We start from the raw sequence: 27,510 nt of genomic DNA, 5'->3' as shown, positions 1-27,510 counted from the left end.
CAACATTTTCTAGTAACAATAGCCCACCCTGGAACATTTGGGACATCCACCGGAAGTGATGGAGACAGCAATAATGACAGGCAGAAAAAATAGCAACAACAAAATAGCATTATCATTGTCACTACCAACATAGGTAAACATACATGCAGCGGGAAATAAAAGAGAAAAAACAAAAACAAAACAGCAACAGAAAAAACAGTGAATACAGGCTCTTCACAGCTTGTGTAGCATATGCCACAAATCATTTGTTACACATGAATAATTAAGTCACACATGCAGATTCAGAGAGGAGTTTGAGTGGCACTAGACAGGTAGGGTTTGAGTTTACCTAAATAGGACAACACTGGGTCCCAGACAGAAAAGAATTTGTTCCGTGACCCCCTGAGAGAGTACTTTATCTTTTCTAACTGCATTAGGTCACTAAACCACAAGGACACTTTAGGCAGTTTGTTTGACTTCCAGTGTAATAATATCTGTCTGCGTGCTAGCAATGTTGTGAAAGCGATTATGTTTTGGTAACTTTTCCTTATTGTAGCATGTCTTCTATCCGTTGTACCAAATATGGCCATTGCTGCATTGGGTTGAAGGTCAATGCTTAGAGCTTCTGATAGTGTTTTAAAAATCGTAGACCAGTAAGCTGCGAGGGACGGACACAACCAAAACATATGGGACAAGTTGGCAGGGGTATTTCGACATCTGTCACAGTTAGTCTCAACATTAGGGTATATTCTAGCCAGTTTTGCCTTGGAGTAGTGAATGCGGTGCAAAATTTTAAATTGAATTATGCTTAACCGGGCACAAGAAGTGCTACCGTTTACTTTCAACAAAGCATTGTCCCAAATGTCTTCTGATTCCAGTTCCCCACCCAACTCAGCCAACCAGTCTGCTTTGATCTTCGTAAGGTTTGTGTCTTTAAAGGAGGATATACAATTATTTATTCTTGAAATTAGTCTCTTAGTATTAAAAGGAGCCCCTAGCAGATCATCTAAACTGGGGGATGATGACATGTGAGGGAAGTTGGTGTCATGATATTGTATAAAGTGGCGGACTTGGAAATAACGAAATAGACTAGATCGGGGCAGACAGAACTTGCGAGACAGCTTGTCAAAACTTGCAAAAATAGAGTTTATGTACATGTCTTTAAAATAATAAATACCTTGTCTTTGCCAAAGAATGAATTCAGAATCTTGTCTTGCCTGGGGAAAATTATGATTGTATAGTATAATAAGTAAGTATAGGACTCAGATAAATAAGGTTGTCAATTCCAAAGTTCTGTCTAAATTGAGACCATATTTTGAGGGTATTTATAACTACTGGATTTTTAGTGAATTTGAGACAGAAATGGGTAGACTAGAGGTGACCAAAGCTCTAAGGGAAGTGGAGATACAGGACGCAGCTTCTAAAAGGCACCAGTTCATATCAGGAGTATAAAGCCAATGCATGACTTTGTAAATATTTGAGGCCCAGTAGTAATAACAAAAATTTGGTAGAGCTAGGCCACCAGGTAGAAATAGGTAGAGGAATTTGGGGAGCACAGTCATTTTGATACAATTAACCTTCCCTGCTAAGGATAGATTACATAATTTCCATTTCTTCCAATCAAAATGTTTTTTATTGATTTTCACATAATAATAGAAACATCTCAACAGCGAATTGTAGGCTCCCACAGAGTCTATGATTTGGGTGTAAAACAAGTATGTAAACAGTACAGTGACAAGGATATGGACTAGGGCCACCAAAAGCCCACAGTTCAAGTTATCGACATAGTACAAATATATCACTGCACTACAGAGCAGAGTTTCCAGAGAGCCAATGAATTGACAGCGATGATGAGGCAAAACTTAAAATGCAACAAAATATGTGAAAATGAAATACCCAGCAAAAACAAAATTTTAAAGCCCCGAAGAATAAAAAACCCACCCACCCCTTGCCACTGCCAGAGTGCTGTGTTCGCTCCACCACATCTAGGACCCGGGTTGTATTATGTATCATGCAGCCAAGTTGCTACAAATGTACCTCATTTTAGAGCCGGAAATGTACGCAGAAAAGGACCCCATACTTTCTCGAAAGTGCCAAGGGATTGTTTAAGTGAAAATCTTATCTTTTCAAGTTTTAGACAGGACATAACATCTTGCAGCCATTGTGAGTGAGATGGAGGGGAGGCGTCTTTCCATCTAAGTAAGATGGCACGACGTGCCAGAAGTAGGGCAAAGGCTATAGAACGTTTTTTGACTGTACTCAGATGGGGTTGACCCTCCAGAACCCCAAAAAGGGCAACAACAGGGTTTGGTTTCAGTCTAGTGGCAAAGACCTTAGATAGTGTACTGAAGACATCTCCCCAATAGTTACTTAACTGTGGACAAGACCAGAACATGTGGCTGAGAGTGGCTCCACAACATTACATCTGGAGCATAGTGGACTAATTTCAGGGTACATGGAGGACAGCTTGACCTTGGAGATATGAGCCCGGTGGACAACCTTGAACTGGATTAACCGGTGGCGAGCGCAAAGAGAGAGGAGTCAACCAATCTAAGAGCAGAGTCCCAGACATCATCAGTTATGGTAAGGCCCAGGTCGTCCTCCCAGGCCCTCTTGAATCTGTCCACTGAAGGACTGGTAAGATCTAACATAATGTTGTATAGTTTAGAAATAAGGCCTTTACTGGATGGGTTTAAGGACAGGATTTTGTCCACTGTGGTGGTGTCTGTAGTAACTGAAATTTTTGGCAATTGAGAATTGAGAAAATGTCGAATCTGAAGATACCGTGTTGTGGAAATTTCATATTATTCCCTTTTACTATATTGTGTCTACTGATCCCTCTCAGGGTAAACAGCTTGTTTAAGTTCTTGGTAATTGAGTTTAATACTGAGTAGCCTGTTGCTATCGTAAATGTGGATGCATTCTTTAGAACAGTTCGCTCTGACCTGTGTGACTTATCTGATACCAGCCAGGCGCCTCAGGATGACCCAGCCGGGCATCCTGCCTTAATGTCACTGGGGTTGTTTACGTGCTCAATAAACTGAAAAAGCTCATTAGGTTTGCTGAAGTGTCTGATCCTGTGTGAGGAACAGACAATCTCTTTGTTTGTATTTCATGATGTGCTGTGACGTGATCATTCTGCTTAAAAGATGCTGCCTGTGTGTTTCTTATCAGATTCTGTTCAGATCTCTGTGCTGTCAGACCTCTGAGCAGTCTCTCAGGAATTGCAATTCTATTCTTTCTATTCTTCCTATTCATTCTATTCTTTGTATTTTAATCCTGTGTTCAATAAACTTGTAATCATTTTTCACTTCAGAACCAGACTCTTAATTCCTTGACAGAGTAACTTTTTGCCTCAACAATCTGGTGTCAGAAGTGCTCCTGCGTGGTCAGTTTCGGGTTTTAAGACGGGTGTCTGATCAACCTGAGTACGTCTCAGCTTTTGTTTTCTGGGGGACTCCTCGTGGATCTCCTTACTGGCCCGCCAGGATCTCGAACATCTTCCATCCTGTCAAGGAAGTCTGGTGAGTGAGAAATTACTCTAGGATTTTAATTTGCTCTCACGCACACACACATTTCTCCCTTTTTAGAAAAGTAGGAAGACGGGCAGCCGGGGGTTTTGGGAGCTCCGCTTACTAGGAGCAGGCCTGGAAGTCTCATTAGGAGATCTGGGCAGGTTAAAATCCCTTCACAAGGGATTTTGGGAGCTCCGTAGACTAGAAGCGGGCCTGAAGGTCTCATTAGGAGATCTGGGCAGGTTAAAATCCCTTCACAAGGGTGTGAGTGGGTCTCTCGCTGGAAAGCAGTGAGATAGGGCGGACGGATTAGCCGTTATTCCGTATTCTACAGAGACGTCTGTAGTCTAAGGTGTGGGAATATTCCTCCCCGTGCTTAAGTGTAAACATGGGTAATGTAAGCTCCAAAACACCGGCGACGCCCCGCGGTGAACTCTTTGAGTTCATGGAACGTAAGTATGGGAAGGTGTGTGTGGAGGTGTGTGCGGAGTAGATCCAGAATGGTATTTTTCCAGCCGAAGGCTCTTTGAGCCCGGCAGCATTAAAAATAACTAAAGAAGGTTTAGATAGGATGAGGGACAAATTAAAATCACAGAAACGGGTGAAGGTCTCAGATTGGGACCACTTAGAAAACATCAGACGGCTTTAACAAACTGGCTCGCAGAATGTGAGCGTCGGCAGGGAAAACAGAACGCCAGAGTTCTTCTAAAACTTACTGACCCTCCACAGACTGACCTGCACCGACCTGACAACAGCCATGATAAGCGAATGACAACCTCTGTTGCTGTGTCTCACTTTTCTCAGCTGAAAACTAACTCATTGTATCCTCTCTACCTGCATGTCCACCATCGGGCCCAAGCGGCCAGAACACCTCATTCCTGTGCCCAGACCTGACGATGCTGGGAGCGTCTCCGGATCCGGACTTGGATTGCCTACCCCCAGTCCCGCCACCTGCCCAAGGCCGAACCACAGCCCGATCCGCAGACCACAGAGGAAAAGAAAAAGTCCAAAGCCCCTCACAAAAGCAGCAGAACCTCCATTGTGACCCTGAGGAAAGATGGCCTGAACTCTGATTCCACCACTCACTCAGTGGCTGGTCCGACTGGGACCCATTCTGGTCTTCCGAACATGGACGGAGACCGAGGTCGCTGAAGATTGCGACCCCATTGCCCCTTTGACCTCTGGGCCAAAGTTTGCTGATGAGTTTCCTTTTTTCTGCTGCTGGAGCTGCTGAGGGGGGACAAAGAGCTGCACCTGGCTGCTAGGACAATGTATTCAGCTCTGTCTGGTCCAAACCCAAACGGGGCCAGACGGCGTGACTTCCCACGTGGACGTGGGCGTGGTTCTCGAGGACGTGGCTGCCATCACGACTCATGTCATATCTGCGGACAGCTGGGACACTGGAAGGCTGAGTGTCCGCGTCGCCTGCAAAACGGGGGCCGGCAACGTGCCCCTTCAGATTGAAAGGGGGGGGGAAGCAGCCAAGGATGGATCCGGGCTGACGCTCCACATCTCTGGGTGACATAACTTACACACACAAAGTTTTGACCCAGTAAATGAAAGCTCTCCTCTCCTTTTCCTCCTGCTCTGCTGCAAGCACACAGACACCCAATGTAAAACACACTACAGATAACACAACACACACACCCAGCTCCCACACACACACACACCACACACACCCGCTGAAGGTCACAACACTGATGAACACGTGCAGTTTTCCCTCGCTCTGTTGCAATGAAGAGACGCTTGCTGTTTCCTCTGACTTTGAAAAATTAACCATGCTTATCTCTGTGCTCGAAAGCAGATGCTTACCGACGAAGACGTATAGCAGCGAAAATACGCATTTAACGGCTGAGGCCTACAAGATTTTCCCAAACCTACAAGTCGAGGTGTCGGGTAAGACCGTTGAATTCATGGTAGACTCTGGTGCAACTAGATCAGTTGAGGGTTTCTGGGTTTCCTGTGCCGCTTAAGATGTCTGGTAATTTTGTGCATTCAATCTCTGCGTCTGGGACCACCGTGAAAGAAATGGTTGACCGCACCCCTTGGGTGTAATTTACTCTTGGGGTGTAAATTTAAACATTTATTTCTGCTGTCTGAAGTTGGTCCGGTCAACCTTTTTGGGTCGAGATTTGATGTGTCGGTTAAACATTTGTCTCACATCTTCTCCTGATGGAGTGAAAGTTATGGCCAACCCTGACTCCGTCATCACAGCATGGACACACCCCCTGGGAAATCCTGTGTGCTATTGTTGGGAGTTCCCGAGCCAAATTCTTTCTGCAGCAGCTGACTGAGGTAAAAATCTTTCCCCCTCTGTCTCCAGCCCTGCTCAGAACTGTGTGCATTGCTAACATCTCACGGGAACCTGATGAGAGATTTGAAACACAATGGTTTAATCATTCTCCAGAAACTTTAAAGGTGTCATCTGTAAAGTGGAATGAGCACGTGGCTGCAGCTGTGTTCAGTCTGACAGGAGAACAGAAGGGATGCTTCCTGCTTTCGCATCCCGCATGTTCCTCCCTACAGCTATGTGAGTGAAACAGGGGTAATGCATGTATGTGAGCCGGCTGGTGTAAATGTGTGTGACTCTGAGTCTGTGTGGCTGTGTGGATGTGACTGATGACGTCAGCGTGTTGTCGAGTGTGTGTGAGAAGGCCGAAGACTGGAGTTCTATCCCTCTTGAACCTGCAGTGATGTTTTTCTTCTGCTGCGAATCCAGCTTGAAGGACACCCCCCTTTACCCCGTCTAACCGCTGACCCAGGATCTGATAAGATGGTTTCTCTCAGTCCTACAGCTGAAGCAGTGAGAGTGAGTAAAACCTTCCTGCCAGAGGGGTAAAGGCCCCCAAATACCGAACAGCAGTTTCCTGCTTGGTTCTGTGTGGTGATGCAAACGGCAACTTCCCTGATTTCCTGTCAACTTTAAGTGTGTGCGTAATTCGCACCAAAACTGCTCGTGTGTCTCTGGGTCCCGATTATTTTATTTTTGCTCACAGTTGGGTTAAGTTAAGGTTTTGAATATCTTGGTACCTATAATTTATAATAAACCAGAAACAGCTTCCATTTTGCTCTTAAAAAGGCTGCATAATAACTTTGAGCCGTGGTCTCATGTGTGAACATAACATGCTGCATTTAGGGGTTATTAGCAGCCACATCCACATATACTGGAATCATTTTCTTTGGTATTGCTCTATCATTCATTGCTAAGTTAAAATGGATAACATGGCTCTTTGAGATCAAGGTCTCAAACAGCTATAAAAACAAGGAAAAAACGTGCTATTTTTACTTTAAAGAATAAACACTGAAGGCCTGATCTATATTTCAACCAAGCAAACTAAAGATCTGAAATCTGTCTAAAAACAAATAAATGAATCCCGGGCACTTTGAGAAAATGTTGATTAATAAATGGGAATAAAAAAAAATAAAGTAAAGTTAAGGAGCTCCTCTTTTAACGGTCACCAAATAACCAGATGGAAATTAGTTAAAGTAAAAGAAGGGAAAGTTTAAAAACCTACGTTAATATGGATAAAATAGTTTTTTTGGGTTGTTGTTGCTATTTGAAATAACATGGGAAGGTGCACTGTAAGAATTAATACAGAGATGTACCTGGAGAAAATACAAACTATTTCATAATAATCTGATATCCATGGATGTTTTAAAATGATTCTCTTGGAAAATAAAATAAAGAAATTGTAAAAGAACAAAAGAAAAAGCTGCTCGAGCAAAAACTTGGCTGATGATGGACACATAATTAAAAGCAATTTAACTTGATTTAATGTCCTTATCATCTCGGAGTTTATTAAATTGATTAAGAAAACTCCAGCAGACTTCATGTCTTTCCAAAACTATGTGATATTGGCCTTTATGGATCCTCCTACATGCAGGGAAAATCTACCTGCTCTGATTTGGCTTTTCTGCAGAACGAGTGACGTAACTGACAAAGTTCTGACTGACCTGAACGAACTGACGGACTTTACTCGACCTTTTCCTTCCAGCAGGATTTTCTCCAGGATGCTGCTCTGCTTCCACACAGGGATGGTTGCAGTGTTTCATAATGCTGCTACTCTGATGTTATTAACCAGAAACACCTTTATTTTCCTCATAAGCAGGACTGATGATGTGGATCTGTCTACAGGAAAAGACGTCTATACTAAATCGCTGTTGAATATGTGTGTGTACGTTTTGAAAAATCAAACATGATTTTGACACTTATGACATTCTGGGATAAACTTTTACAGGAAGGATATTATCACCATGGATACGGGTGCATGTGCTGTTTTAGTTCATCTTATCATACTGCTGATGATGCTGCTTTCACAGGGGTGATACCGGAGCAGAGGCCTTCAGGATCCAGTCGTATAGTCTGGTCATTTCATAATAACTTGTTTTTTCTAGATTACAGGAACAAGCAGATGTTGTAATGGAAAATATCTGATATGTTTATGTTGGTTATGTGCACGTATGACACTGTCCTGTGGTTTGAGGGAATGTTGATGTGTTTTAGAATGTTTGTTGGTCCACATCTTTCTCTCCTAATGCTGGTTGCTATGGTGACGCAGTCACCGTTCTAAAAACCGGACGGTAAGCTGGTTTTGGACGTGTCTCGGGCACCGTTACTCCTGTCTGTCTCACTCCGCCGTCTCTCGCTTGATGTCTCCCTTCTTCTCCTCCTCGCTCCCTCTCTCCTCTGCCCTCTGTTCCCCTCCCTTCACATCCTCTGCTTTGCATGCTGACGGCTCTCTACCTCCTCCTGACCTGCAGGAGGATGTGTAACCGGACAAGGTTGAACCTCAGTCCATTTCAGGTTCTCTCTAGCAGGCCTCCTGGTCTTGGAACTGAGCCGGCCCAACCTGGAATCGTCATTGGTGAGGATTCAGTGTTGGTTTATTGCGAAACCTTTTCCTTGTGCTTTCTGAGGCTTCACAGGATCAGCAGCTCTCCCACAACCAGCTGAAATGGGTTTCACACACTGATGCAGAATTGCTGGATTGTAGTTTGTTCGTGACGTGTTTCCACGTCCTGCTGAAACCGTGCGCCATTCGATCCGTCCCGGAGACTGGGTCCTGACTAAGAACCTCAAAAGGATGCACTGTGGGTCCCAGCGGTTCTGTGGACCCCTTCCAGGCTGGTGCCCATTTCATCGGAGTCCAGGGACACGTCCGGTGCCCCCCCCCGAGGGTGCAGCTGTATCGCCTGGCCCTTAGCCTGAGAAGGAGCCTAGCAACGGGACGTCGTGGCCCCGGACAGAGCGGGTGAGCCTAGCAACGGGACGTCGTGGCCCCGGACAGAGCGGGTGTGCAGTTCATTTCCCCTGTGGGAAAAAGGAATGGAACCCTGGATGCGTCAACACCGTCTCCCACCTGCACATTTGGTGGTGTTTCAGTGCAGATGTTGGTGTCTGCCTCTGTTTGTTTTAGCAGCACTGTTTTCGCTGCTGTACGTGCTGTCTGCCCTGACAGCAGGAGTTTCACCTGTTCCTCCTTCACCTTCACCTGGTACGTTTTCAGTTCCTGAGTTATACAGACTGCGACGCCATGTCATCAATCATCATGACGAACATGACAATTTGTGGTATGCACTTGCTAAGCAGACCACAACCAAAGTGACTAATAGCACATGTTACGTGTGTTCTCTGATCCCTCATGCCACACCGACTGGAGACTGGAGAGCGGCTGGTGCTATCCTTCCTGGCTGCCAGATCAGTGGGTAAATCTAACAGTACACATTTTCTCAATGCTTCTTTGCTTCTGAAGTTTTGTCCATGGATGCATGATTTTTCATTTCAGTCTATTAGATTTCACAGAGACTTCTCCAGCAAGACTGATCACCTGATTTCTAAGTCTGTGACGCCTTCTAGTTCTGTACATGCAGTGGCCGCCCCGTTGTGTTTTGAGATGCCTTGGTTTGATGTGTCTATGCTTTTAGGTGTAAGCAGTACCTGTAATCACACCATCCTTGCTTCATGTGGGTTTTTTTTACTGCTGGATAGACCTCCCTGTAAGGATCCTAATTTTACGTTGTGTGCAGGAGAGAGTAATGTTAAGTTGTCCTGGTTTGTCCCTATTTAACTCTTCTATCTCCATCTTCTATCTCTTCTATCTCCATCTTCTATCTCTTCTATCTCCATCTTTTATCTCTTCTATCTCCATCTTTTATCTCTTCTATCTCCATCTTTTATCTCTTCTATCTCCATCTTCTATCTCTTCTATCTCCATCTTCTATCTCTTCTGTCTCCATCTTTTATCTCTTCTATCTCCATCTTTTATCTCTTCTATCTCCATCTTCTATCTCTTCTATCTCCATCTTTTATCTCTTCTATCTCCATCTTTTATCTCTTCTATCTCCATCTTCTATCTCTTCTATCTCCATCTTCTATCTCTTCTGTCTCCATCTTTTATCTCTTCTATCTCCATCTTTTATCTCTTCTATCTCCATCTTTTATCTCTTCTATCTCCATCTTTTATCTCTTCTATCTCCATCTTTTATCTCTTCTATCTCCATCTTCTATCTCTTCTATCTCCATCTCCTGAGGGTTATAGTTGTCCAACTAATGTGGGTTGGGTTTGCAGTTCAAAGTCCTTTTTGTATCTGCCTAGAAATTGGTGTGGTAGACGCTATCTATCTTATCTCATCCCTCACCTCCGTGTGTTGTCAGATCTCTAAGGGGTTCTCGCTCCTCCTCATATGACTACAAGGGCTCGTATCTCCATCACTAACTCAGTGCTTGGGGGTGTTTTTTCCACACTATGGTACAGTTAACAATGCTTTTCAAATGGACGCATTAGCTGTAGAGTTAGAAAGTCTCACTTTTCTAAAACTAAGGGGTTCGACGTGTTAGATTACATTAGATTAGATAAACTTTATTGATCCCACGGACGGGAAATTCACTTATTACAGCAGCAAAGAAAAAAACGTGAAAGAAAAAAGAAAGAATAAATAGATAAACTTAAGAGTTCAATATAACACAATAAACAAAACAAAAAAACAATAACAGAATAAGGTGACGGTATAAGTGACTGTGTAAACAGTGTAAACAGACTACAACATAACAGCCTGGTTCAGGGGTTACAGATTGTTGTAGAGTCTGACAGCAGTTGGGATGAAGGATCTGCGGAGCCTCTTTCTTACACCGTGGGTGTAGCAGTCTGCTGCTGAAGGACCTGAGTTAAAGGCCCTCCGGGTCATGACCCTGCAGAATAGGATGGCTCTGGACTTTCTCTTAGCTGAAAGAGGGGGGACCTGCAAGGTTATAGGGGACGAGTGTTGTACATTCATTCCTGATATGTCTACTAATCTGTCTTCTGTTCATGTCACCTTAGAGATCTGTTATCTGGGATGGAGGCTCAGGATAGCTCTGGATTTTCTTCTGAGTTATGGTCTTGGTTTCAGGCAGGTGGCTGGTGGCATATCTTGCTCGCAGTCTTAGGCCCTATTTTTGCTGTTCTGATTACCTGCTGGCTTGTGGTGATTTTCCTCCCCCGGTGCCTCAAGGTTATGATAACATCTGCATTTCCTGGTCATTCCCTCCAGATGTTTGTTAGTGCTCAGGGCGATTTTTCTAACACCCCGTTAGATTTCCTGGTTTCTCCACCCGCTTAGCCTCCCCGGATCTGTTATGATGATACTGGTCTTCTGCTTGATTTTTCTAGTAATGATGAAGTTTAGATTGTGTGGATGGTTCTCTGTTTAGTCATCTTAGTTTGCTCTTCTTCTCATTCATATGTATTCTGATGTGTTTTTTTTTTTTTTGCTGGAAATCACATGTGTTGAATTGAGGTTTATTTTATTTCCCCATTCAGAGTTATGATGGAGTTTCTCGAATCCTCGTGATTTTCAACTTCTGATGTTTTGTCTGAATGTATATTGGGAAAATGGTGAGTTGATTTTCTTGTTGAATATAATCATTAAGGGTTTTTTTACTACAAATGCATTACATTTATTACTTTTATCTTTTATGGGTTTTCTGTTTTTTTTTATTTTTTTTGTTTCCTCTGTCTTTCCATTGTTTTTTTGTTTCAGTTGTTTTTTTCCTTGTTTTTATGTGTTCATTAGCGGTTTGATGACACCGTAAGAGTTTTGGGGTTCACTAGCTGATTGTGGGGTTCTCATTTTTATCCACTGTGCATCTCTGCCTCAGTGGTTATCCTTGTTTGATGCATTTTTTGGGGTTTTTTCTTTTATGCTTTAATCTTATGAAATTTTCTTTTCTGGTGTGATCAATATGAAATGGGTTTCATTATGATCAAAAGAGGGGAATTGTTGTGGAAATTTCATATTATTCCCTTTACTATATTATGTCTACTGATCCCTCTCGGGGTAAACAGCTTGTTTAAGTTCTTGGTAATTGAGTTTAATCCTGAGTAGCCTGTTGCTATCATAAATGTGGATGCATTCTTTAGAACAGTTCGCTCTGACCTGTGTGACTTATCTGATACCAGCCAGGCGCCTCAGGATGACCCAGCCGGGCATCCTGCCTTAATGTCACTGGGGTTGTTTACGTGCTCAATAAACTGAAAAAGCTCATTAGGTTTGCTGAAGTGTCTGATCCTGTGTGAGGAACAATCTCTTTGTTTGTATTTCATGATGTGCTGTGACGTGATCATTCTGCTTAAAAGATGCTGCCTGTGTGTTTCTTATCAGATTCTGTTCAGATCTCTGTGCTGTCAGACCTCTGAGCAGTCTCTCAGGAATTGCAATTCTATTCTGTCTATTCTTCCTATTCATTCTATTCTTTGTATTTTAATCCTGTGTTCAATAAACTTGTAATCATTTTTCACTTCAGCACCAGACTCCTCATTCCTTGACAGAGTAACTTTTTGCCTCAACAACTGAAAGAAGTCTGAATCAGAAAGGTTGAACTTCTCTTTTAGCTGAGCAAACGAGCCTATGGTACCATCGATCAGCAGATGCTGGAAGCGTGTGGCACCCTCCTGGTGCCACCGCTGAAAGCCCGGATCTATGATAGAAGGTTTGAAAAGGTGATTTTTGACAATAGGGCTCCAAAGGGAAAAACTATGAAGGCCGAAGTGTTTCCTAAATTGGCCCCAGACCTTTAAGGAGTGTTTGACCACAGGGTTACTAAATAAGGAGACAGGAGAAAGAGGTAACCCAGAACCAGCGGAGGCCAGAGGGGAAAAGTTATCGTGTGGACAGAGCTCCAATGCAACCCAGTCAGGTAATTTCCATTTCTTTAAGTCTAATTTAGTTTTATCAAATAGTGGGCCAAAGTTTTTTTGATTAAGTTGCTGCATATCTCATGTAATGTTAATACCTAAGTATTTAAAGCCATTTTTTGACATTACAAATGGTAGATCACCATCTTGTATTTGAAGAGCCAGGGCATTAACAGGGTAACATTCACTTTTATCAATATTCAATTTTCTCTAGAACAGAACTTTTAAAAACTGGATCTAAGTTCATAGAAACAAGAAGATTAACAGCGATCTGTCAGGAAGAAAAAAACAAGACCACATCAAATCTAAAAACTAATCACGGACAAGGAAACCGGCAGATCTGATCCAGAATCCAGCCCTGCTTCTGGTCCGAGCTGGACCTCAGCAGCAGGGCTTCATCTCAAATTAAACAAGTCTGTTTCCATGGAAACAAAGTCCAGAAGGACCAGATTTTCTCAAAGTATGGATTATAACGGGAGCACTTTGAACAGGGTCTGATACATATAGTAATAAATCATCTGCATACAGAGATACCCTATGCTCCTCCACCCACCCACCCACCCACCCCCTCCCTCCCTCCTGTGAATTCCACTGATTGATGGTAGTGTGTTGAGTGTGATAGATAAGGGCTCTATAGCTAAGGCAAACAGCAGTGGACTTATTGGGCAGCCCTGACAAGTACCTCTTGACAGCTTAAAATATTTTGAGCGTTTTCCATTTGTAATGACAGAGGCCTGGGGTGCATTATACAAGAGTTTAATCCATGCGATGATGTTAGGGCCATAACCAAATTTATCCAAACATGCAAACAAGTACTCCCATTCTACCCTGTCAAATGCTTTTTCCGCATCAAGCAAGACAACCACCTCGGGTATCTCACCAGACGCGGGAGAGTAAATTACATTAAAAAGCCGACGGATATTTTTGAATGAATGGCGCCCTGGCATAAAACCTGTCTGGTCCGCAGAGATTATTTCACGCATTGTTCCTTCTAGGCGAAGGGCAAGAGCTTTGGCCAAGATCTTCACGTCACTATTTAAGAGGGAAATAGGACGGTATGAGCCACATTCTGTGCCATCTTTACCTGGCTTAAGTAGAAGGGTGAGTGATGCTTCAGTCAAAGTTTGTGGGAGTGAGCCACGGGACAGAGAGTCATTAAACATATCAAGCAGGATTTTTGATAGTTTGTCTGAGAATTTTTTAAAAAACTCGATAGGGTACCCATCAGGGCCTGGTGCTTTGCCATTTTGCATTGCCTTTATTGCTTTAATGATTTCTTTATAGTTTAATGGAAGTTCTGTCTTGTTCCTAAGCTCTGCTGTTACTGAGGGAGCTTCTAGGTCATTAAAGAAATGTTCCATGTCAGAGCCGGTCATCTTGGACGTATACAGATCTGAATAAAACAAAGTAAATGTGTCATTAATTTCTATGGGGTCAAAAGTTAATTCACCATTATCTTTCCGTATTTGGTGGATTTGTTGTGAAGCTGAGCGACACTTAAGTTGGTGTGCTAATAAGCGTCCAGCTTTGTTGCCATGCTCATAGAAGTATCCCTGTGTTTTTAAAAGCAGGCGTTCTGTTTTTTCAGTCGATATCAAATTATATTGTGTTTGGAGGTCCAGCTTCTTCTTTTTTTTTTTTTTTTTAACGGCGCTGTAGGAGACGGCTGCCTTACCAGTGTCTCTTACGCACCCAAGTGTTTCTTTCTTTCTTTCTTACCGTTTTATTACTTATTTTTAACTCTAGTATGGCACTTGCACGTTGTCTTGTTTATTCAAGAGAGGAACTTTTTGCATTGAAGACTAATGTTGGAATGCAGCACAACGTAACGACAGAGCTGAGGAGGAAGTACAGAGGCTGCAAGTCAGGATCTAAGCTAAAGGCTGCTCGACGACGTTTTAAGCCAGTGATCCCCTCTGTACTAATGGGGAACGTCAACTCACTACCTAACAAGATGGACGAGCTGTTGGCACTGAACAATCAACGGAGTTATCACGCATGCAGCTTATACATCTTCACAGAGACATGGCTCACTGATGTGATACCGGATGCTAACGTGGATCTACCGGGTTTCACTGCTGTGAGAGCTGACAGAGACATGAACGCCTGCGGTAAGAGCAGAGGTGAGGGGCTCATCATATGTATGAACAAACGTTGGTGTTGCCCAGGATATGTCTCAGTGAAAAAGGAATTGTGTTGCCAGGACTTGGAACTGTTAGCCGTTAGCCTGCGGCCATATTACTTGCCGAGGGAGCTTAGTCACGTGATCGTGCTCTGTGTTTACATCCCGCCCAGCAGCTGCCTGTGAGAAGATACACACAGTAACAGCAAGGTTGCAGATAAAGCACCCCGAGGCGTTTATGGTCATATCTGGGGATTTTAATCATGCTTCCCTGGACTCTACCTTGGCCTCCTTCTACCAGGCTGTAGACTGTCCCACAAGGAACAACAGAACAATAGACCTGCTGTACTCCAATGTGAAGGATGCCTACACAGCCACCCCCCTCCCCCCACTTGGAAAGTCTGACCACAACCTGGTTCACCTACAGCCACAGTACACCCCCCTGGTCAAAAGGATGTCAGGCAGAGAATGCTCTGAGAGACTGCTTTGACATCACTGATTGGGATGTACTGCTGAGACAACATGGTGAGGACATAGAGGAGCAAACTCACTGTCTGACGGACTACATCAACTTCTCGCTGGATGTAGTCTCCCCCAATAAGACTGTCCGTTGTTATCCAAATAACAAAACAAACATGGCGCTGTGCAAGCAGCTGCGTGCTACGGCAGCTCTGCCTCCTCTATTCCTTTTTTTTTAGCGTTTTCTATGGTTTTTAGACGTGGTTTTCTTTTTTCCTTTACAGTAGTCAGTACCAGGTGCAATTCTGCACATGGGAAGCCTACTTTTATTGATTTTCTATTTGGATTTCTGCTTCTTTTGGCACTTTTCCAAACTTCGGCGGGGGACACCTTTGGTTTCAGCCACGGCTCCATTGTTTACACCAGGGACCAGCTGTTAGCTCTGAGCAGCACTGCTCTTCTCTACGCGGAGAAGCCGGAGATTCCCACGGAGATACGGAGAAAAAGAAGAGGCTGCAGAGCAGGAAGAAAGCTCCAGGAGAGGAAACGGAGGTACAGGCCATATTTACCCTCTGTGATTATGGGAAACGTTCGTTCCCTCTCTAACAAGACCGACGAGCTCACGGCGCTGACCCGGCTACAGTGGGAGTTCAGGGAATGTAGCCTCATGTGTTTAACGGAGACGTGGCTGAATGGACTTATTCCGGACTCTGTGGTTTCCCTGGATGGATTCAAACTTTCGCGCGCGGACAGGAGTGCGGCGGAGAGTGGTAAGAGGAAAGGCGGGGGACTCGCGGTGTATGTCAATGAGAGATGGTGCAACCCGGCGCACGTCTGTGTAAAGGAACAGCTCTGCACCAGGGACAGTGAGTTCTCGCTGTGGGCATGCGGCCGTATTACCTCCCGAGGGAGTTTTCACACGTTATACTGTTTAATGTGTACATCCCTCCCTCGGCTGATGCAGCAGCTGCTTGTGAGCTGCTCCACAGCGCAGTGACTCGGATGCAGACTCGCTACCCGCAGTCCCTCCTGCTCATCAGCGGGGATTTCAATCACACCTCGCTCTCTGCCACTCTCCCTACTTTCGTCCAGTACGTGAAGTGCCACACCAGGGAGAACAAGACGCTGGACCTACTGTATGCTAATGTGAAGGACGCATACACCTCCACCCCCCTCCCCCCGCTTGGACGCTCTGATCACAACCTCGTACATCTGCTCCCTGAATACACACCCAGGGTGAGAAGACAGCTGGCACAGAAGAAGTCTGTGAAAGTGTGGACCGATGAGGCCAATGAGAGACTGAGAGACTGTTTCCAAACCACAGACTGGGAGACACTCTGCAGCTCTCATGGAGAGGACATTGATGGCCTGACCCACTGCATCACGGACTACATCAGCTTCTGTGTGGAGAACACTGTGCCAACCCGGAGGGTGCGGTGTTTCTCCAACAACAAACCCTGGGTGACCCCTGAGCTTAAAGTCCTGCTGAACCAGAAGGGGACAGAGAGGAGCAGAGGAGAGTTCAGCATGAACTCCAGTACAAGACCAGGCGGGCCAAGGACAGCTACAGGAAGAAGCTGGAGGAGCGGCTGGAGCAGAAGAACACACGGGACGTGTGGAGAGGGCTGAAGGAGATCTCTGGATTTGGACAGAGTGGTGCCAGAGGGACAGCTGATGGAGACCAGCGCTGGGCCAATGATTTAAATCTGTTTTTTAACAGATTTGATTCTAACCCCACTCCCTCTGCCCCCCCTCCCTCCTCTTCACACATCCCCAGTCCAGCGTCAACCATCCCCTTCCCCCGACCACCTTCATCTTCACCTCCACTTTCACCTACCCCCCATCTCCACTCCACACCAATGGACTCCACCACCAGCCCCCCACTGCCCTCCTCCTCCCCCCTCTCCCCGACATCGGCCCAGATGAGGAGAGAACTGAGGCGGCTGAAGAACAGGGAAGCTGCAGGACCAGATGGCATCAGCCCCAGGCTGCTCAGGACCTGTGCAGACCAGCTCTGTGAGGTGCTCAGGTACATCTTTAACCTGAGCCTCAGCCTGGAGAAGGTCCCTGTCCTGTGGAAGACCTCCTGTGTGGTTCCGGTTCCTAAGATATCACACGCTAAGGAACCGAACCATTACAGACCCGTCGCCTTGACCTCCCACCTGATGAAGACCATGGAGAGGCTCATCCTCGGTCACCTCCGCTCCGTGGTGTGCACCGCGATGGACCCGCTGCAGTTTGCGTACAGGCCAAACATCGGGGTGGATGATGCTGTCATCTACCTACTGCACAGGGCGCTGGCTCACCTGGAGACCGCTGGGAGCGTCGTGAGAGTCATGTTTTTTGACTTCTCCAGTGCGTTCAACACCATCCAGCCGGCGCTGCTGCGGGGGAAGCTGGAAGGAGCTGGAGTGGATGGAAAGTTAGCTGCGTGGACCATCGACTACCTCACCAACCGGCCACAGTACGTGCGTCTGCAGAACTGTGTGTCTGAGGTGGTAGTCTACAGCACGGGGGCCCCTCAGGGAACAGTGCTCTCACCGTTCCTCTTCACCCTTTACACCTCGGACTTCACCTACAACACCAGCAGCTGTCATCTCCAGAAGTTCTCTGACGACTCAGCCATTGTGGGCTGTGTGTCTGAGGGGAACGAGCTGGAGTACCGGTCAGTCATCATGGACTTTGTGGACTGGTGTGAGCGCAACCACCTGTGCTTAAACACCAGTAAGACCATGGAGATGGTGATTGACTTCCGGAGAAGGACACTACCCCACACACCGGTGAACATCCAGGGGAAGGACACTGACCTGGTGGACAGTTTCAAGTACCTGGGTGTTCACCTCAACAGTAAACTGGACTGGTCACACCACACAGACGCCCTGTACAAGAAGGGCCAGAGTCGCCTCCACCTCCTGAGGAGACTGAGGTCCTTTGGAGTATGCAGGCCTCTGCTAAGGACATTTTATGACTCTGTGGTAGCCTCTGCTGTCCTCTACGCCGTTGTCTGCTGGGGAGCGAGCAGCACTGACCGGGACAGGAAGAGACTGAACAAGCTGGTTAGGAGGGCCAGCTCTGTCCTGGGCTGCCCGCTGGACTCTGTGGAGGAGGTGGGTGAGAGGAGGATGTTGGCCAAGCTCACATCCATCATGGACAACACCTCTCACCCGCTGCACCAGACTGTGGAGGGGCTGAGCAGCTCCTTCAGCAGGAGACTGAGACACCCTCAGTGTAGGAAGGAGCGCTACCGCAGGTCCGTCATTCCCACTGCTGTCAGACTGTACAACTTATCTGTATAGTCATAATACTGTGTAGTATTTATTTATATTTTACTGTGCAATACCCCCCATTATCAATGTATGAAGGAGGTCTGGGATGGTGTCAACACCATCACAGGCTTCAGATCAAAGGCCATAACAGTGGGGGGGACAGTGGAAGAAGCAGACAGGCTGAACATCTTCTTTAACTGCTTTGACCAGCCCACTGTCCCCCCTCCCCCACTGCAGTACACATCCTCCCTGACTTCATCCCCTGTGCAGCCCCCCTGCCAACCTTTATCCCTCCCCCCATCTCAACACCCTCCACACATAACAGCAGAACAGGTGAGGGGAGAACTGAGGAAGCTCCACCCATGGAAAGCAGCAGGCCCTGACGGAGTGCCTCCTCGTCTGCTTAGGACCTGTGCTGATGGACTGGGGGAACCACTCCAGCATGTCTTCAACCACAGTCTACAGCTGGGGAAAGTGCCTACCCTGTGGAAAACATCCTGTATTGTTCCAGTTCCAAAGAAAAAACGTCCTGGTGAGCTGAACGATTACAGACCGGTGGCACTTACATCCCAGCTGATGAAGACGATGGAGCGGCTCATCCTCAATCTCCTCAAGCCCTAAGTGCAACAGGCCCAGGACCCCTTACAGTTTGCCTATCGCGCAGGTGTGGGTGTGGAGGATGCTATTCTCTACCTCCTACACCGTGTCCAAGTTCATCTGGATAAGGGGAGGGGCACAGTGAGGATCCTCTTCTTGGATTTTTCAAGTGCCTTCAACACAATCCAGCCCCTGATGCTTCTGGACAAACTGAGGGAGATGCAGGTGGACCCCTGCTTGGTGTCCTGGATTGGTAACTACCTCACAGAGAGACCGCAGTACGTCAGGCTAAAGGACATCACATCTGACACTGTTATTAGCAGCACAGGAGCACCCCAGGGGACGGTGCTGGCCCCCCTCCTCTTCTCACTCTACACCTCAGACTTCTGTTACAACTCAGAGCTGTGTCACATCCAGAAGTTTGCAGATGACACAGCCATCGTGGGGTGTATCAGGGATGATGGAGAGGACGAGTACAGGAATCTGGTCAGTGACTTTGTCACCTGGAGTCAGATGAACCATCTCCAGCTTAACACCTCAAAGACTAAGGAGCTGGTTATTGACTTCAGGAAGTCCAGCCCACAACCACGTCCAGTGACCATCAGGGACGATAAGGTGGAGATTGTAGACAACTACAGGTACCTCGGGTTGTGGCTGGATAACAAGCTGGACTGGACATGCTGTACAGATCACCTGTACAGGAAGGGCCAAAGCCGTCTGTACTTCCTGCGAAGACTGAGATCTTTTAACATCTGCAGGAAACTCCTGTGGATGTTCTATCAGTCTGTGGTAGCTAGTACGCTTTTTTATGCTGTTGTCTGCTGGGGGGCTAACATGACAAAAAGGTGCTGACAGGCTGGAAAAACTCATCAGGCGGGCGGGCTCTGTGGTTGGCATGAAGCTGGACTCCCTGGTGACAGTGGCAGAGAGGAGAACACTAAAAAAACTACTGGCTATTGTGAATGATGCCAGTCACCCTCTGCACACTGTCATCAGTGCACAGAGAAGCCTGACCAGTACCAGGCTGCTCCTCCCCAAGAGTAGGACCAACCAGCTCAGAGACTCCTTTGTCCCCCGAGCCATCAAACTGTACAACTCTGCATTAGGCAGGAGGGGGAGAAGGAGGGGGGAGAGGGAGGGGGAGAAGGAGGGGGGAGAGGGAGGTGTGCAGTCCGCCTGATACAACACATGCACAATAACCCATACAAACAGTTGCAATAACTTATACGTGCAATAGTGAACATGGAATCTGTACCACCTCTACTGTGTGCAATGCTTGTTTATATTGTTTTATTTAAATTATCTTATTGTTATTATTGTTAAATTTATTGCATTCTATTTGCCTCTATTTTGCTTTGTACCTGTATATATTGTGTCTTGTGCTTGTCCTGCTTTACTGTTGGTGTTGTATTGCTGCTGGTACCCAAATTTCCCTGAGGACTCTCCAAAGGGATTAATAAAGTATTTCTATTCTATTCTATTCTTCTTGTAGAGCTCAGGGGAGGGAGAGGCTGAGTACTGATCATCCGCTACAGATATTGATTTTATGAGTTCTTCTTGTTTAGTTCTTTTAATGTTATTCATTTTAGCTGAATATGATATAATCTCACCCCTGATTACAACCTTTAGTGTTTCCCAAAGGAGAGAGGGAGAGATGCCATCTTTTTTGTTAGATTCTATAAAGTCATCAATTTTTTGGGATATAATTTTACAGAAGTTGTCATCAGATAAAAAGTTTCTATCTAATTTCCAGGAGGGACGTTCCAATTTATAAAGAGGGAATGTAAGATCTAGTAATACAGGGGCATGGTCTGATTCAACTATGGGTAGGTACTGAGTTCTGTTGACGAAAGGGAGAAGCCTACGGTCAATGAAAAAGTAATCTATTCGACTATATGAGTGATGTACAGGGGAGAAGAAAGAAAAGGATTTGCTCTGTGGGAACTGAAAATGCCAAGGATCAACATGTCCTGTCTCATCCATAAAATCTAACAGAAGTTTAGCTTTTTTAGAGAGGTTTGCATACTTAGGATTCAAGCGGTCAAGCAACGGATTTACAACACAGTTTAAATCGCACCCGAGAATCATTTGATGTGAATCCAGATCTGGAATCAGTGAGATAATTTTACCTATAAACTTGTCATCATCCCAGACTGGAGCATAGACGTTTACCAAAACCACTGGTTTGTGAAAGAGTAGTCCAGAAACCATCACAAATTGGCCATGAGGGTCCGTATTAATAGTGGTCACATTAAAATGAATCTTTTTATGTATCAGGATGGCCGTTCCACAGGTTTTGGAATTAAGATTGGAATGAAATATGTTACCCACCCAACCTTTTTTTAGTCTAATTTGACCTTTAACCAATAGGTGGGTTTCCTGAAGAAATGCCACATCACATTTTAAATGTTTAAGATGATTGAATATCCTGGCTCTTTTCACTGGCCCATTTAAACCTTTCACATTCCAGCGAATGAAGCGTACTGCGGCACCTTCTGCGTCATTATCAGACATCATGTGTACTTGGAGTAAACAAAATAAGGAAAGGAATTTCTTCTCTTAAATAAAAAAAAAAAACATAAAAAAAAGAAATAAAGAAAATAAAAATAAAGAAAGAAAGCCTGTACTGCAAAGATGTGTTGGTGTCCCTTACCCTATCCCTACTCTTAACCCTATCTGAACCCAAAACCAGAACTAAGCCTATACTTGTCCCTCTCGCTGAGGCAAGCTGCAGGCTAAACACTATTTCCAAAGACTTCCTGCAAAACATCCTCTTTAACATTTATACCCGAGAGACTCCCAGTTCTTGTGATATGCTCTGCTGAGACCTCTCAACATTAGATAAAAAAAAAAAAAAAAAAAGGAGGGGGGTAAATAAAAATAAAATCAGACAATTCAAGGAGGAAAGAAACAGTGAGAGAGAAAAAAAAAGGGGGGGGGGGGGGTCGCAATCAGGCAAGAACACATTCTGCAAGTATAACGTGTCAATATTACTCTTGAACTAAATGGTGGTTAGATTAATGACAGAGTTCAAGGTATATATACTCGTGAACAGCAAGATATCCATTAGTCTAGCAGAAACATGGTGGAGCGACCGTACCTCCAGTTTGGTGACTGCTGCTTGGCTTGAGATGGAGAGATAAACTTACATGAGCTCGAGCCCCGATGATTAGCCTTAGCCAGTCTGTACTGTGCTGTAAAAAGTCCTACTCTCTGCCAAATCTTTGGTCGAAGGACTTCTGAGCTTCATCAGGTGAGTCGAAAGTAAATATGTTGTTTCCATACGTCACTCGCAGCCGGGCTGGGTAGAGCCGGTGGAATGTGACGTTCTTCTGATACAGGGCTCGCTTTATATCGTTGAAAGCAGCTCTCCTTTTAGCGAGCGTTGTGCTGACATCCTGGTAAATTCTCAATGTGGCGTCTTGATATCTGAGCTCATGACTCTGAGCCCAGCACAGCGCAGCTTCTTTCTGCTGGAATCTGGAGAAACAGACCAGGAACGTGCGAGGGGATGATCTTGGGCCAGGTTTGGAGGTCGGGGTCCGGTGGGCTCGCTCCAGCTCAGGCGGTGTGGAGAAAACGTCGGGTCCCATAACTTGAGTGAGAAGATCTGACATGAACTTTATTAGATCCTTGCCATCTTCACTGCCTTCCGGGGTGTTTAGTATACGGAGATTAGATCTCCGTGAGCGGTTCTCAAGGTCATCACACCGGTCCAGAAGCAACCGGTTTTGGCTCTGGAGCGTTTTAATAGTGGACTCTGCCGCCGTGAGCCGTTCAAAGTTATCGCCAGCCACAGACTCGACTGAGGCAAGTCGGTTCTGGAACGAGTTGATTGTGGCCTGTAGAGAGTCCAGAGAAGCTTGTATCGGTTTGATGGCATCTTGAATTAGAGAAGAGACATCTTCCCCAAACGAGGCTCTCTGTTTAGACAGAAAGTTGATCCATAGCCACCTGGCTATTTGCATGTTACTGGCAGCTTTTGCGTTTTTAGAATTGCTCATTTTATCCAAGTTAAGCTAGTGTGGATATAGTAACGAGTTCCGTCGAGGTATTTCCAGGTAAATTGTTTTTTTTTAAAACGGGTGGCAAAAGGTGAACCGGGAGCCTTCGCGTGTACATCCTCTCCCTACATGTCACAGCCGGAGTTCCCAATCATGTCTGCTTTTAATGCAGAAGATCACCAGCATCCAGCCTTGTCCCAACACACACAGATTCCTCCTGATTCTCTGAATCTTCTGATGATATTCTACACTGTAGATGGAGGATCTTCAAAGTCTGAGGAACATTTTTGTGAAATTGTTCCACGTTTAAGATCCAGTTTGTCTCAGATTGGTGAAGCTTTGTCCATCTTTTCATCTGAGAGACTCTGCCTCTCTGAAATGCTCCTTTTATACCCAGTCATGTTACTGACCTGTTGCTAGTTAACCTGATTAGTTAAATGCTCCTCCAGGTGTTTCTGGTTTGCACCAGTTACTTTTTCAGCCTTCCAACTTTTTCCAGACGTGTTACTGCCATCAGATTCACTATCAGCTCATATTTTACATCACACAGTGAAATGTCTCAGTTTCAGGCCGATTAGCTCAGCTGGCAGAGCATCAGTCGCTCATGGTGGAGACCAGGGTTCAAATCTGAATATTAACACCTTCCAGCTGGGTCCATAGGCAGGACCCTTAACGCTGCTGCCTAACCATTGCAAGTTGCTTTGGATAAAAACGTCAGCTAAATGACTCATCATCTGAAATCTTATGTATCTTCTACTGGTAAAAATAACTGAGTTGATGAGATTTGGAAATAATTGCATTCTGTTTTTACTTGTACAAGGTGGAGTTGGGTTTGTATTTATGCAAAATCAGTTTGGGTTTGAACTCACTGTTCAGGATTTGAGGTATCATCACTTTGGGCCTCTGCTCTCATTGGCTGTCTCACCAGACCATCACTGCTGTGGGAGGTGGATGGGGCTTTGTCCTCTGCTGTGAAAAAGATGATGAGACATCACTGTGTATTTGCTGTAAATGAGTGGTGAAATGGTGAATCTAAATAGCAATAATATCAGTCTCATAAGATTACAGACTGTCTCTGACCATCTTCATTTTATTTACCTGTTGATATTGTGTGATGAAATCATGCACTTATGACCAAGTTGATATTGTGTGATGAAATCGTGATCTTGTATTTAAATAAAATACATTAAAAAAAAAAAAAATTATATGCACTGCACTAGCACTACATGACAGCACCTGGGTCCAACTGGACTCAAAAGCGGTCTGACTATCACTTAATTATGACGTCCCATCTTGTTTGAATTCATGCTTGTGTTGTTCTTTCTCTCATATGTAAGTCGCTTTGGATAAAAGCGTCTGCTAAAATGACTGTAGAATACCTCTCTGCTGACGGACAGTAAACAGTCAACCTGTCAGATAGTAAACAGTTAACATGTCAGATAGTAAATAGTCACCATATCAGATAGTGAACAGTCACCATGTCAGATAGTAAACAATTAACATGTCAGATAGTAAATAGTCACCATATCAGATAGTGAACAGTCACCATGTCAGATAGTAAACAATTAACATGTCAGATAGTAAACAGTTAACATGTCAGATAGTAAACAGTCACCATGTCAGATAGCAAACAATTAACATGTCAGATAGTAAATAGTCACCATATCAGATAGTGAACAGTCACCATGTCAGATAGTAAACAATTAACATGTCAGATAGTAAATAGTCACCATGTCAGATAGTGAACAGTCACCATGTCAGATAGTAAACAGTCACCATATCAGATAGTAAACAGTCACCATGTCAGATAGTAAACAATTAACATATCAGATAGTAAATAGTCACCATATCAGATAGTGAACAGTCACCATGTCAGATAGTAAACAATTAACATGTCAGATAGTAAATAGTCACCATGTCAGATAGTGAACAGTCACCATGTCAGATAGTAAACAATTAACATGTCAGATAGTAAACAGTTACTATGTCAGATAGTAAACAATTAACATGTCAGATTGTAAATAGTCATCATGTCAGATAGTAAACAGTTACTATGTCAGATAGTAAACAATTAACATGTCAGATAGTAAACAGTCACCATGTCAGATAGTAAACAATTAACATGTCAGATAGTGAACAATTAACATGTTAGATAGTAAACAGTCACCATGTCAGATAGTAAACAGTTAACATGTCAGATAGTAAACAGTCACCATGTCAGATAGTAAACAGTTAACATGTCAGATAGTAAACAATTACCATGTCAGTTAGTAAACAGTTACCATGTCAGATAGCAAACAGTTAACATGTCAGATAGTAAACAGTCACCATGTCAGATAGCAAACAATTAACATGTCAGATAGTAAATAGTCACCACGTCAGATAGTAAACAATCAACATGTTAGAATGTAAACAATTAACATGTCAGATAGTGAACAGCGGGCGTCGTTTTCTAAAAATTGGTCTGACAGACCAGCATTTAGAGCTTTACTCAATGAAGTCAGTTTCTTCAGCTTTATATTGTCAGGTGAATGTTCCTACCTGTCATCTCAGAGCTTCTCCATGATGATGCTGATGATGAGGAGGAGGAGTTAGAAGAGAACTTCCTCAGTGCGGTATCCTGATCTCCCACCTCCACACAGGGGCACCTCTGCTTTGAACCAGATTGGAGCTCTCTGTGGGACTTGGTGTTTGCAGTTCTCACATGCTCTTCGTGATTCTGGTTCAGATCCGTTCCTGTGTGACTGAGCCTCCTATCCAGTGACATCATTGGTGATGTCACAGCAGGATGAGGCAAATAGTTGGGGTATTTGATGGTGGGAGAATCTGAGGGCTGAAGTGGCAGAGCCTCTTTGTTAAAGGAATAAGGGTTGAGTGGCAGATCAATAGTGGGTGGTACTACATTTACCTGGGCTCCATTTTGTTTTACCTGAGTGGCCTTTCGTTTAACCTTCATGGAGGAGTTATTGTTAGCCCCGCCTCCTTCCCCGTTAGTGTCGGTACATGTGACACAGCCAATATATGTCTCTCTAAGTGGCTCGGTACGCAGGCTGAGGCGGTGCCTGTTCAGGCTCCACCTCCTTTCATCAGGTAAAGGTGGATATACATTGAAATCGTGGTCCATGTTGACTGTGCCCCCTAAGGCAGTCACACCATATGGGTCACCGTGACCCACCACCCTTACTATGGTTCCTCCTCGCTGCTGCCTGTCAACAACCACCCCCCTGTGCTGCAGCCCCGCCATACCATTCATATACAAGTTCAGGTCTGGTTTGGACACGAGAACAGCCGTGCCTTGCTGTCCCGCCCGCCTCCGCTGTCGCTCCAGGTAACGAGACTCAGCCTCCATCTCTGTCTCATCCTCAAACCGTAGACGTCGAGTTGGAGATGCCGAGGTGCGTCTTCTTGTTGATCCTACAGGTGATCCAATTCGTGCTGCTTCGCTGAATGGGCACAGCACACCCTCCGACCACACCTGTTCTCGAAGCCTGACCCCCGACCTGCAAACACACCACCATCAAAGGACCAGAGACGGATGGACTGGTATCAGGTTACTGAGACAGATTTTTACACAAGCATGTAAAACATTTTATCACATTAATGATTTATTGACGACATCATCTGTAAGAAATTCAGTGATTTTCACACCTGTCAGGTAAAAATCTGAAGGTTTGATGACGTTACTCACGGTATGAGGGTGTCGGGGGTCAGCAGGCTGTGGTCTCCTCTCAGAGGAAAACAGCCACGCTTCATAAGAGGTCCGTCCTCAACTGTTGTTGCCACGACAACTGAGCTGCTAAAACGAGACTGAACACACACACGAGGTGGGGGAGGGGACAACATGAGCAGCTCTGATTGGTTGATGTGACAGAGGAAGGAGGATTAACCAGAGCAACTAGTCAGGACTAATTAACCTGACGAGACCACAGACTGTTTACATCAGCACAGTTTGTGTGTGTGCATTTGCGTGTGTGTGCATCTATGTGTGTGTGCATTACTTTTTTTTATTCATATTCAGAAAATGTAAATGTAAAAAACTCCACAAAGGAGTTTCTGTCTGATGAAGACTTGATGTCCCGTTAGGCATGGAGCCTAAGAGGACCAGGCATTCGGGGAGTAGGTCACTCTCAGGCTCCTGGGGCCCTTCACGCTCTCCGCCTCTGGAGGCCAGGGCCTGGTGGGGCCGGCGGCCTGGTGGGGCCGGCGGCTAACGTCCCCAGCTTCCTAGGGCCTGTGCTTCATGGCTGAGGGTCTTCGTCTGGCGGGGGTCTTTAGTCTGTCGTCCTGTGGCTTTATCACCAACAACTACAGTTATGTTCATGTTTGTCTTTGTGTTGTTGACGTTTTTGTTGTTGTGATTCATGACGTTTTTTTCCCAGCTCATCTTTTTCTAGG

General features: G+C 45.1%; 1 protein-coding gene and 1 long non-coding RNA gene across 3 annotated transcripts in view; one reads left to right on the top strand and one right to left on the bottom strand.

Annotated features, from left to right (window-relative positions):
* LOC121652956 lies at nt 1-22,130 on the top strand. The gene is made up of 3 exons (XR_006012717.1): nt 1-12; nt 15,540-15,545; nt 22,072-22,130. It is a non-coding gene; the product is annotated as an uncharacterized LOC121652956 (long non-coding RNA).
* The window catches only part of si:dkey-121a11.3, a 34,325-nt gene that overhangs the window by 3,891 nt on the left and 2,924 nt on the right, over nt 1-27,510 (bottom strand). The window contains exons 2-4 of one of the 2 annotated variants that reach the window (XM_042006072.1): nt 26,804-26,922; nt 25,657-26,615; nt 23,985-24,084 (exon numbers count right to left, since the gene is read on the bottom strand). In XM_042006072.1, the coding sequence (XP_041862006.1) occupies nt 23,985-24,084; nt 25,657-26,615; nt 26,804-26,868 (1,124 nt within the window). In that variant the 5' untranslated portion in view covers nt 26,869-26,922. The remainder of the gene's footprint in view (nt 1-23,984; nt 24,085-25,656; nt 26,616-26,803; nt 26,923-27,510) is intronic. The other variant, XM_042006073.1, reaches the window with a different exon arrangement.

The sequence above is a fragment of the Melanotaenia boesemani genome, chromosome 14 (assembly GCF_017639745.1).
Source record: "Melanotaenia boesemani isolate fMelBoe1 chromosome 14, fMelBoe1.pri, whole genome shotgun sequence".
NCBI classification, from domain to species: domain Eukaryota; kingdom Metazoa; phylum Chordata; class Actinopteri; order Atheriniformes; family Melanotaeniidae; genus Melanotaenia; species Melanotaenia boesemani.
This window is presented reverse-complemented; position numbering and strand designations above follow the sequence as displayed.